Here is a 12,422-nt window from a genome sequence, read left to right as displayed (position 1 = left end):
TGTGTTGTTATCTGGTACGTTTTTTAGTGTTAAATAGTTAACTTTTCAGCACCTAGTCCTTTTCTCATACTGGGAAAAAAACTAAAATCACTCCCCCAGTGAAGAAACACAATTGTATGATACAGTTTTCCCACAGATGCAGATGTAAGAGAATCCCCTTACCTGGAAATCTGTCAAAGTTAAGTGCCTGTCCTGTTTCCTCACAGCCTTTATGACACGGGTGGCAGACAGAGTGGAGGAATCAACTGCTCTGATTGTGTCCATTGAACACTGAATGAACCACTGAATACCTCAATGAACTGCAAGAACTTGATTTCCAAAAAAAGCAAGAACTGCAGGAAATTGATTTCCAAAGAGAGCAAGACCATTGAAACTCAAATGACTTGCATTCAACTTGCATTTACAGAGCATTTAAAAAGGGACCAAGAACAAAAGTACACAGAAAGAGTACTTGGAACTGCAAACACAAGTCAAAAGGGAAGTTAGAAAGGCCAAGAGAGATAGAAATGAACATTGCTAAGGGGGCTAAAACCAATTCCAAAAAGTTTTTCAAATATAACAGCAAGAGAACATTCAATGAGGTCAAATGTCTAACAGATACAAATGGCAAAATCATAGATGAAGAGACAAAAGTAGCAAATATATTAAATGATTGCTTTTCACAAGTTTTTGCAAAGGAGGATACGGGCAACATGCCCCACATGTCGACTTGTTCCTATCCAGTTTTAAATAACTTTAGCATAACAGAGGCAGAAGTGTTAAAGGGACCAGGAGCTCTTAAAATAAACAAATCCCCTGGGCCGGGTGAGATCCTCCCAATAGTACTCAAAGAAATTAAAGAAGTTATTTACAAACCGCTAATCAAGACCATGCAAGAGCCTCTTGACACAGGGATTGTACAGACAGACTGGAGAATTGCAAACGTAATACAGATCCACAAAAAGGGACACAAAACCGAACCAGGTAACTACAGACCAATAAGCCAGACTTCTATTATATGTAAACTATAATAAGATCCAAAATGGAAAATTACCTCTATGGTAACAGTATCCTGGGAGACAGTCAGCATGATTTTAGGAAAGGGAGATCATGTCTAACCTGCTTGACTTTGAGGCTCCAACATCGACAATGGATAACTGCAAAGCATATGACATGTTTTTTTAGATTTCCATAAAAGATGAATGCTCAAACTGAATGCAGTAGGGATTCAAGGAAATGCATGCACATGGATTATGGAGTGGTTATCATGTAGAAAACAGAAAGTACTGATTAGAGGAGAAACCTCAAAATGGAGTGAGGTAACCAGTGGAGTACTGCTATTCCTAATCTACATTAATGACTTAGATTCTGGTATAGTAAGCAAACTTGTTAAATTTGCAGACGACACAAAAATAGGAGGAGTGGCAAACACTGTTGCAGCAGCAAAGTTCATTCAAAATGATCTAGACAGCATTCAGAACTGGGCAGACACATGGCAAATTACATTTAATAGGGAAAAGTATAAGGTACTGCACGCAGGCAATAAAAATGTGCATTATAAATATCATATGGGAAATACTGAAATTGAAGAAGGAATCTATGAAAAAGACCTAGGAGTTTATGTTGACTCAGAAATGTCTTCATCTAGACAATGTAGGGAAGCTATGAAAAAAAAGGCCAACAAGATGCTCGGATATATAGTGAAAACTGTTGAATTTAAATCAAGGGAAGTAATGTTAAAACTTTACAATGCATTAGTAAGACCTCATCTAGAATATTGTGTTCAGTTCTGGTCACCTCGCTACAAAAAGGATATTGCTTCTCTAGAAAGAGTGCAAAGAAGAGCGACCAGAATTATTCCGGGTTTAAAAGACATGTAATAAGCAGACAGGCTTAAAGAATTTAATCTATTCAGTCATGAACAAAGAAGACTACGCGGTGATCTGATTCAAGCACTCAAAATTCTAGGTACTGACAATGTCGACCCAAGGGTACTATTTCGACCTGAAAAAAGAAACAGGACCAGGGGTCACAAATGGAGTTTAGATAAAGGGGCATTCAGAACAGAAAATAGGAGGCACTTTTTTACACAGAGAATTTTGAGGGTCTGGAACCAACTCCCCTGTAATGTTGTTGAAGCTGACACCCTGGGATCCTTCAAGAAGCTACTTGATAAGATTCTGGGATCAATAAGCTACTAACAATCAAATGAGCAAGATGGGCCGAATGGCCTCTCGTTTGTAAACTTTCTTATGTTCTTAAGTGTCTCTGAACACTCTCATGAATGCAGGTACAATACAGTCCACGTAACAGTACCTGATGGCAGCAACCTTAAGGTCCAACCTCACTACAGATTTCACCAAACCACTTAAAAAAAATATATTGTAGAATAAAAAATAAAAAAAAATCATTTTCTAGCTTAAAAACACATTTTGCCATCGCCTTGAGAAAATGAATTAAAAAAGTTGCATATTTTATATCATTTGAAATTCAGTATAGACAAAATACACATGCTGAGTTTTATCAGATAAATTTGCCAGTAGCGGCCGGTGAGGAGGACAGTACCGTACACTACCTTGGCTGAGCCACTGTGAGGTGAAGTTCTGGAGTCCATGGAAACAAAGCGTGCCATGATCTTAATTGTCCAATTTAATAAAATAGCACACTTGCAATGTGAAAGATGCTTTTTTTTTTACAAAAATTGTAAAATCCCTTATAAAAAAGTTTAAAAGCGCAGTAAAGCCTTGCGAAAGCAGAAAAAACATTGGCAAGTATGGTAAAGCACTGAGGTGTATGGCAGAGAATAGAACAATACATGGCAAAGCGTACATGCATAGCATACACATGGCAAACTGCAAATCTATTGTGCAAATTTACCAGAGTAAACATCTATAAGGGATATGGCTCGATTGCCTAGCTGCATACTGAAAAAGCATTTTTGAGCATTCACTAGCTATGCCTTTTTTTCACCAAAGCATATGTACAAAACAAAAACCAGAATGCTGAACCATATGGCTATTAAAAAATAATAATAATAATAATAATAATAATAATAATAATAATAATAATAATAATAATAATAATAATAATAATTAAGAAGCATCAGACTTGGCATGCTTTGAATATATACATACCCTTCTTGGTTACAATCTCGATAGGGCAGCACTGAAAATACACTACAGACGGATCTTCTGCCACTGATAAGGACTATCCTATAAAAAAATAAAACAAAAAAAGCCTAAATAAAATAAAAAAATAAAAAGTTTTACCATATTAAAAAATAATGCTTACATGTTTGATTAAATTTTTCTTTTTATATTATTAGCATTATGAATATACGGTAGTACATCATACACAGTAAGATAAGGGTATTAAAGAGTCTTTCTACTCATATTCCAAGGAGCAATTGTCCAACACAACCCTTAGAGAAAAGGAGGCAGCCCAAGCCTCTGTCGATGATGCCCGCAAAGGTTTCATGTGCACGAAATAAAACCACCATCATGGTGCCACTTCACTGACATGACAGGGTATGTATTGGGCTTCTTTTGACAGCTGCCACCTTGCACCAACTGATCCGTAGGGTCTACGAAGAGCCATCAACCCCAACACTATTTGCATGACAATATTTTATTCTCAAGATCTTATGCTCAAATTAGTGACTATGGGTTCCCTTTTGCAGTTCAAAAAGCAAAGCCCGGTCAACATTTAGCATTTTAGATTAAACACAAAAACAAGGATTGCTTTTCTGTGGTTTCTGATACTCTGTTTAAATCAGCAATACAATCTGAAGAAGTGTTTGCACAGTATATAGTACTCTGCGATGAGGGCAGAGGGATGCGCACAGCAGTTCAACACAGACACAAGCACACGCCAGTATTAATCAATAATGACTTCTCTGGGCATTAACATATAATGGGCAGAGAATGAGAAAGGGTGGCAATCTGTGAATGGATGATATTTTACTCCTTTTCAGGCTCAGTACATAGGAATTAGAGAGTAATGGTGTCCTGCGACAGGATATGCTCATTGTTTTGGTATGGGAATCTGGCATTAGTTGTCTAAAAACACATATTTTACTGGTATTGTAACAAAACATTTCCCATAATCCTGAAGAAAATTATGAAGTTTATACAATTCTCATGTATGACTCAATACATTTTATTTACTTGAGGGTTCCGTCCCCTTCTCTGACTACCTGGGTGTTCTGGTTACCAATGAGTCCACACCCTGCCTATTGGCTGGTTATACTGTTTGTATCCAGTTTCAAAATGAATACTTTCATTTGGCTTACAATTTAAATCCAAACAAATTAAAATAATGAAACTGCACATTGTAACTTTTAAAGTATTTTTTTTAAATGTTTACAGTATACATATTAAATGTTTAATAAAGGTAAAAACGCATGCACCAATCAGCAGCTACACTGACATCTGTGTCATCCAATGGAAGCACCCAAAGTTTTTTTTGCTCTTGTTTGATTGGGTGATTCAGACGATTTTGTCCAACCCCTCACTCTCCCCGAAAACCCCCCCCCAAAAAAACTGGGACTTATGCCTGATGCCTGACGATTGACTTGAGGAGGGTTGAGGATTGACTCGAGGAGGGGTGATGATTGACTCGAGGAGGGATGACGATTGACTCGAGGAGGGATGACGATTGACTCGAGGAGGGATGACGATTGACTCGAGGAGGGGTGAGGTCTGATGTCTGACGATTGACTCAAGGAGGGGTGATGTCTGAGGATGTCCTAAAAATGGACACTGTATGCTTGAATAAAACATTTTAGTTGTATCGGATAGTTGTCTTTCATTTTAATATTGGTGTTGTTTAAAACATACAGTCAATATGACTGCTGGCGCCGGTTTTAGGTATGAGTATAACCGCGGCGGTTCTAATGTTAACATGGTAATTTATGTGGTGCATATGTAGAATAATATTGTCTAGCATTAGGTTCGAGTACTCGAGCACAAAATTACTCGAAATTCCTACCCCTATTTCATATACTGTAAAACAGTTAAATGGTTAACAGTAGGTCATCCAGCACCATAAAGTCTGGCTCAGCTCATGGGTGAGTACCTCATTATTTGCTGTATGGTGGCTTAACTTTGTGCTAAAGTCAGCCCAGCAGGTAACCTAATGATGGAATGGTGGACATGTTCTGTGGTTTAAACTAAAGACGATCATTACATAAAACAGCAGGACATAGAGTATTGTATTTTGGGAAGTCTACAAAAACATTTTATTAAATGCCAAAGAGAAGGGGTCCTCAATAAATCACTCCTGTTTGAAATACTTAGTGCAGTCTGATGATGCACATAAGACAATTATCACTGATTATTTCAAATCCCAGAGGCTGTGAATGTGCACAGGAAAACAGCATACATGTAGCTGAAAACAGTGCAAGTATACCTTTACCTGCATCAAGAACTGGCAATGGACAATTCCACAAAATGAGGATCAAACAAACCTGAGATAATTGCATTTTAGTGTATGATTTAGTTGTTTGGTAAACTCTTGTGCAAGTGTTTTTCAGCTTTCATAAAAATGAGTTTATTACAAACTGGAGCAAAGACTTTGCAAACCCAAGCCTGTGTGATCTAGGTAGAAGTCTCAGCAGGCTGTATTCAGACATTATTAATTAAAAGAGAACAAAAGACTACACAAGCCCAAGACTTGTAATATGCATACTCAATAACACTGTCCCCACATTCTGTACCTGCCATTCCTGGTGTCGTGCTGCCTCATGTTCTTAATAAAGTGAACCTTCTTAAAGCTCTTTGGTCTGGGTGAACCTGATAGAGTGCGGCACCTAAAAGCAAACAAACATCATAAAAAAACAAAAAATCCTTGGTATTGGCCCTGATTCAACTGTGACCTCCAGCATGTCTTAACAAAAAGACAGGAAGGAAAGACCAGACCAGGGCATTACAAACTGACTGATTTCAGTCAGGGTGAGTTACAGATAGAGAATGTCATAACAAGCTGTTCAATGCAAGTACATTACTTGATCATCACCGATTGCTCAGTTTTACTAACAATCTCAATGGCCTCTTTACTCAGGAGTCTTACAGCAGATTCCAGTGACCTAGCACCTCCGGAGAAGGCCAGCCTTGCAATGCTTTGAGCTCACTAGGCACCTGGCCAGTAGAGGTCACTGTAACGAGGTGAAGAGAAACATTCCTGGGGTTCCAGAGCCAATGTAACACTCCCAGCCAACAATCGGCAACTTCTCACAGACAGGACATGAACCTGTGCACCCCTGACTGTATAACTTACCCTGCACACCATGAGGCACTCAGGGGCCCTTAATTTCCCATTTCTAAACAATGCCAGATCTAAACACTCATCTGACCTGTATATATTAATCCAGTAGGTGTTTCCTCCACAGGGTAACCCCCCCCCCCCCCCTTTATGAACTAAATAAAAAGCATTTTGAAGAAAGTGTTGGAGCAGGCTTATGAGTTACAGACCAGCAGAATTAATATCCAGCCACTATTTTGAACAGTACAATAGATCCCGATTTTAAACTAGGAGCAAGAACCTGTCTAGTCTTCCATTTTACAACCCAGGTCATTTTGTGTACTGCATATATTTCAGATAGATAAATAAATATACTAGCTTTAAAAATCGGACTTCCTCATCTGCTTTGTGCCGTGAAGGATTACCTGCGCAGAGGAGCATTTTCCTCGATGTCTTCCAGAGTCTCCAGAGAGGAGCGCTGGGAGATAAGTCTTCGCCTGGAGACAGAGTAGACCGGAAGAGTGTTAGCAACAAAGAGTCAGAAACAATGCGACAACAAGACAAATACCTCAATCCAGAAAAAAAAACAAGTTACTAGTTTCTGAATCCGAAGTTAGAGAGCATAATACAAATCAAGACACTCGCCAGTAGCACTAGTTCGCTAAACAATGGAAATTAATACAAGGGAACAGAACATTTTCTAGGATAACACTACACATGGCTTAAAAGTCTGCTAGTGATTTGGCTTTAGCATGTGTACTGCCCTGTATGTAAGCTTTATAAAAAACACCATTAGGAATCCCTCAAACTCCATGTATCAGACCTAAAGTACATTCGAACTGCTACCAACCAGGATCCAGAGCATTGTTAATCTTTGTACTGAAGACAGCAAAACATAATTCAGGTTTAACTTTACTGTAGCTTGTAAAACAGGCCTCACACATCTGACTTGCTGTTTCCTTGGACAATGAGAAATATAGTATTCAAAAGCATATGTGACTGTGAAGGTGTACACCCCGCCCCTGTGCGTATGTTGTTTATTTGCGTTGTATTATTATTATTATTATTATTATTAATAAAATGTATGTTATTTTGCACTATTGCTTTAGGTCGGCAGGGAAATGTTAATTGCCTTCACGTGTAGAATGTGCCTGAGTCAGATTGCATGATTGACAAGCAATCGAGCTCAGGCACAGCTGTATAAGAGAGGCAGGAACCTCTCAATCCAGGTTGGGTTTTGTTCAGAGGAGGAACGCAAGTTAAAAGATGTACAAAGATAATACCAATTGCTACTCGTGCTGGCTTTACACCAGCACGATACTTGTTCACTGTGTCTGTTTGTTTTGGCCATCGAGCCTTTTGTGTTTGGTTGTTTTGTTTTGTATAAATTTGATTTATTATTAAATATGCCCATCAGCACTTCACCTCAAAGTACTGTGTGTGTCTCTTCCCTGTCTAACGTCATCCCTGTGACAGGCTCATATTAATTCTGCATTTGTTACAGATTAGAGTCAACAAACACATAATTAAAAAGAGACAACTGGGATTCTCAAAACAGGAAGGTCCCTTGGAATGGTTTCAATTAAATCCAGTTTATGTGGTGTAACTGAGAAGACGTGCTAAGCGCAACAGACCCAATTCACCTATTAAGCTTCAGTAATCTTGTAATACTTGCATCCTCTACAAATAAGGGGGCATCACTGTGTCAGTGCCATGTTCAGCAAACATACAAGAACCTCCATTATATCCCTTCCATTCTGATCCTGCCTGCTATATTGTAGCATCTTACCAGAAGTTAAATAATACAGCTTCAATAAACCACATCTCAAACATGTCTCTGAATGTTTGCTGAGCTCCTTTACACAGATTTAATGGTACAAATCTGCAAAGCTAAATGTTACACAGACAAAAATAAAAAGTCAAAAGACAAGGCACTCACAGCCTCTTGCCATAACAACACAAAATTGAGACTCTATTGAGTTCATGTAGCTTCCTGCCACTCCCTTCCAGCTCTGATGCCAGTAACATTAAACTCCATTTCAGCTAATCAGCACAAACTGTACTCGCCAGCAGACTCACCAGGGAAAGCCAGGGAAGAGCATGGCAAACTTACCATGACATCCAGAAACGTCTACATAAAAACTGTTTAGGTAATATTAAACAGAACGTATTGACCGGGTTAAACCTTTTGGGCTTAATATTTGTTCCCATTTTCACTTTCTTGCTGTGTGCTGCCCAGCATGGTGGGATAAGAGGCCCACAAAGTGTTGTTTGTAGTCTTTCCACAAAAAGGAAAGTAAAATAGATATTGATGCAAATTCACGTTTAGAATAGTAAGCAAGGTGGTCAAAAACTGTGCCTACGATTGCATAACATCACAATAAGAGATATCACAAACTAAAAGATCATGGACGGGTTACCAATGCAGTAAACATAAAAGTGGTGTTTTACTGGAGCCCTACTAAATAAAGGCCCTGTTAAGAATGACCTGTTAGTCTAGCAGTGCAAAGACTCGACAACCTCCATACAGTGTTGGCTGGATCCATGCACCGCAAGGGTTAAGAGCATTTGTGCTAGTTCAGCAGCCAGTGCTTTATCACAGGAAAGCAAACTGTGTCAAATGAAATCCTGGCTGAAGAAGTTGCTGAAAGGGAAAGCTGTCTATGTCACATAGCTGGCTTAGGGGCAAAGCCCATACAGTACATAACACATAACCTGCTTCCTAACCCAAACACCAGTGCTGGATAGTTCTCTTTCCACACCTCTGATGAATGAGTTTGTGTGAAAATGCACTTATTGTAGTTGGCACCAAGTACAGTATGTACTAAAAAGTGTTTTCATAATAATAATAATAATAATATATATTTTTTTTTATATAGCGCCTTTCATAGTGGCCCACCATCACAAAGCGCTTTACAAAGCTAGGCTGTGAACTGTATAAGAAAAGCACTGTACCACACACATGAAATGCAAATTCTGAATTTAATCAGCCGTATTAAGCATATCTGGTGAAAGTGTGCCTTTCCAGTCTAATATTTTTTTGATGGAAAAAAAATACATACAGAAAATTACAACCCCCCTGAGAACCTAAGTGGTTTCTTGCTAGCCGTGTAGCATTGTGGTCTCAACTTCAGTGAATATTACTTGGCATCACAAAACCACCACACCATTCTGCAATCTCTCGTTAGGCACATATCCGGACAGAAGGTGTTAATTCTGTCCAGACCAACATGTGGTCACAGAGTTACTGTATGAGTGGAAGCTCTCATGTGCCTGTCAGTATCTGACTCTATTTCATTGCATTCTGTCCCATTGTCCCAACCTACATGCGCCCAAAATGTTAGGAATTGTATCCTGGCTCCAATGTATTGGCTTTACAGTAACTACTGCTTCCGTGCTTTCTTACGTCTACTTCAAATGGTTTCTGGTGACCTTTGCTTGTATTTAAAATAGGCTAAGTAAACAACATGTTCTCAACTGATTTCTATCATAAAGTTCAACATAATATTTTTGATAGGAGTTTTAAATGAAGAAACATGCCCCTTTTCTCTTTTCAGCTATGGAATCCAGCAGTATTAACAGTAACGGTAGTGAGGCAGAGCGAAAATACAGTGCAGCACAACTGAATATTTTACAAGGAAAATGATGAGCACACTGCTTCGGGTTAACTACATGAAATGAAGCTCCACACTGTGCATAGTTTAACAGAATACTAATATGAATGTGCAGCGTAATTATTTTCACTAATTAGGTTTTTGTTGCTAATCCCAGGATTCCTCAGTGAACAACATGCTCAAAGAGTACAGTACTGTAAGCATCTTCAAATTCAATTTCTTTAACGTGTCTCTTATTTTGTATACTGTTTGCAATCACTCGGAGTGGTTCTGTGCTCTGTTGTTCCAACGCTGAGTTATTTACATTTTTCTTTAATCTGCTTTTTATTTGGCTTTCTGCTTGTTTTAAGTCTGTCTGGAAAATCCAAAGTGCTGGCACTGAACAGCCTTCTCATTCCATCCAAATCATGTAACAAAATAACCATTCAACACTGCCAGGCCCACCAAATAAATGAGCAACAGAGCCCAGAACCACTGGAACACAAAGATCAGAAAAAAACCAATTTTGCAGGGCTATCATTTTATATCATTTTTTTTATTTATTTTTTTTGGGGGGGGGGGGTCCCCCTATGCTGTAGCCAATGGGGGGCGGGGAATTCACAAATTTTAGGGGGGGAATGGCAAAAAAAAAAAAAAAAAAGGTACATTTGCATATAAAAAACTATACATATTTTACTGCATCATCGTTCACACTGGTGTTGCTTTAAAATAAGCTGCTTTCAGGCGACCTCACAGCTGTTCATCACTGTGAGACAGAGCACTCTCCATTGCTTTTGCCATTGCCTGACGTGAAGTTTCTACTTCACATTTCTTTTTCAAAGTCAGTCTTGGGTCACTCTTCCTTAAATACTCTTTACTTGCTCTTATCTGCTCCCTATTTTACTGCATTTAATCCTGTACTTTAGAGTACTGTAATCTGCCACAAGTGTTATTTAATCTGTAGTATTTTGTATTTAATTATATCCTGATGTATCTGCTCCGTTATTGAATCGTATTTTCTCATATACTTGTACTTGCTAGAACCAAAGTCATTGTATTTTTGTCTTGCTCTTAATTGTGTTATTACTTGTACTGTGATTCTTGAAATGTATTTTTGTTTACGACTGTAAGTCGCCCTGGACCAGGGTGTCTGCTAATAAATAAATAATAATACATAATAATAATAATAATAACAACCGACCCCTGGTCTTCCTCTGGGACTGTTTCAAGGGCCTAAAGGGTTATTTCAAATCTGCACTGGTTTCCAGTCTACTTAAAATAGCACTAGACATCCACAGAAACTCTAGACAACCTGTAGTTAATTGACAGCGCAGTCTATTCAGTCAGCTCACCAATTACTAAAAGGAGATAAATATGAATGTTTTATAAAATAAGACTGATCTTTAAAACCCTTAAGGCCTGCACTACACTTGATCAAACTCAAATGCTGATTGGATGCCTTTGACAGCTCCATAAAACACAAAACGCAACATCTTTTTTTTTTGTGGTTCTACGTGTAGGAATGAGAGAGATTAATTATGCACGATTTCAGCCTTGCTTTAAAAGGAAAATCAGTTCATTAACATTTTCCTTCAATCATTCCTGGTGAGATCCTCAAAATGCTTCATTAAAGACCACTGCCATTTCTAGAGCTCGTAGACACTTTTCTATTCAGCTACAGTACATGCCAAACAATAATAATGGTAAGTGCTGTTTTCCTACATATTCTGCTCTCTGGTTATAGGAGTAATTACTTCAAGCATGGTTAATAATGCAGCATACAGGGGGGTATTTGTGCTTCAAGCAAGCAAACAAGCCTACACAATTTAATCTGAAATAACAATGTGATGGTCGGAAACTCTCTCAGCACAGGGGAATGGAAGCTGTAGTACGCAAACATGTGCTGTTTATTTGAAATAGTAATTTATTTATTTACAGATGTTTCTAGAGAATAGTTTCCATGGTGGTTTTCAAAACCAAATGCTGCAACAAGACACTCGCTCCAACAGAGCATACTGTACAATTTTCCTTTCAGTCAGGTCGAACAAAACAATTAAACACAATAATGCAAGTGAATCTTACACACAGTCTAAAACTCTCTCAGTTCAGATTTCATTCCTGGAACCGAACAAAGGGACCCTTTATTTGTCTTCTTACTTGTCCAACAGTTAAGTGTAAAAAACTTTCCTTTCATCCAGGAACCTATTTCTGTGGCTAGTTTTAAACATACAGTACACCTAAAATCAATTACTCAGTGCCTTTCCAAAGGACTCTCCCCTGGCCACCTCCCTTAGCTCTGCTCAGTGAATTTAGATTAATTATACAACTTAATGCTAGATAACTGTTGATGACTACAGTACACATGTATACCACCTAAAGTTTATTCTGGTTAAATAACACACCACATACTGTTTTTAATGTCCTGGGCTGTTTTGTATTTTAATACTGGATTTAATACTGGATTGGAGAGGAGTATACTGGTGAAAGTACAGTATGTGTTTATACATGTTTAAAGAAATTAAAAGCATCCATTTATAATGACTGCACACAGCTTCACACACCCCAGAACTGTAAGAATCAACGTTTACCACACCTTAAAATGTTTTATAT

General features: G+C 38.3%; 1 protein-coding gene across 3 annotated transcripts in view; it reads right to left on the bottom strand.

Moving 5' to 3' along the window:
- The window catches only part of LOC117399617 (CDK5 and ABL1 enzyme substrate 1-like), a 46,814-nt gene that overhangs the window by 21,436 nt on the left and 12,956 nt on the right, over window positions 1-12,422 (bottom strand). The window contains exons 2-4 of one of the 3 annotated variants that reach the window (XM_033998906.3): window positions 6,645-6,716; window positions 5,696-5,788; window positions 3,114-3,191 (exon numbers count right to left, since the gene is read on the bottom strand). The exons of 1 other annotated variant lie outside the window; for it this stretch is intronic. In XM_033998906.3, coding sequence (XP_033854797.1) covers window positions 3,114-3,191; window positions 5,696-5,788; window positions 6,645-6,716 — 243 coding nt within the window. The remainder of the gene's footprint in view (window positions 1-3,113; window positions 3,192-5,695; window positions 5,789-6,644; window positions 6,717-12,422) is intronic. One more of the 3 variants, XM_059022071.1, reaches the window with a different exon arrangement.

Source organism: Acipenser ruthenus, chromosome 4, assembly GCF_902713425.1.
Source record: "Acipenser ruthenus chromosome 4, fAciRut3.2 maternal haplotype, whole genome shotgun sequence".
In the NCBI taxonomy this organism is placed as follows: domain Eukaryota; kingdom Metazoa; phylum Chordata; class Actinopteri; order Acipenseriformes; family Acipenseridae; genus Acipenser; species Acipenser ruthenus.
This window is presented reverse-complemented; position numbering and strand designations above follow the sequence as displayed.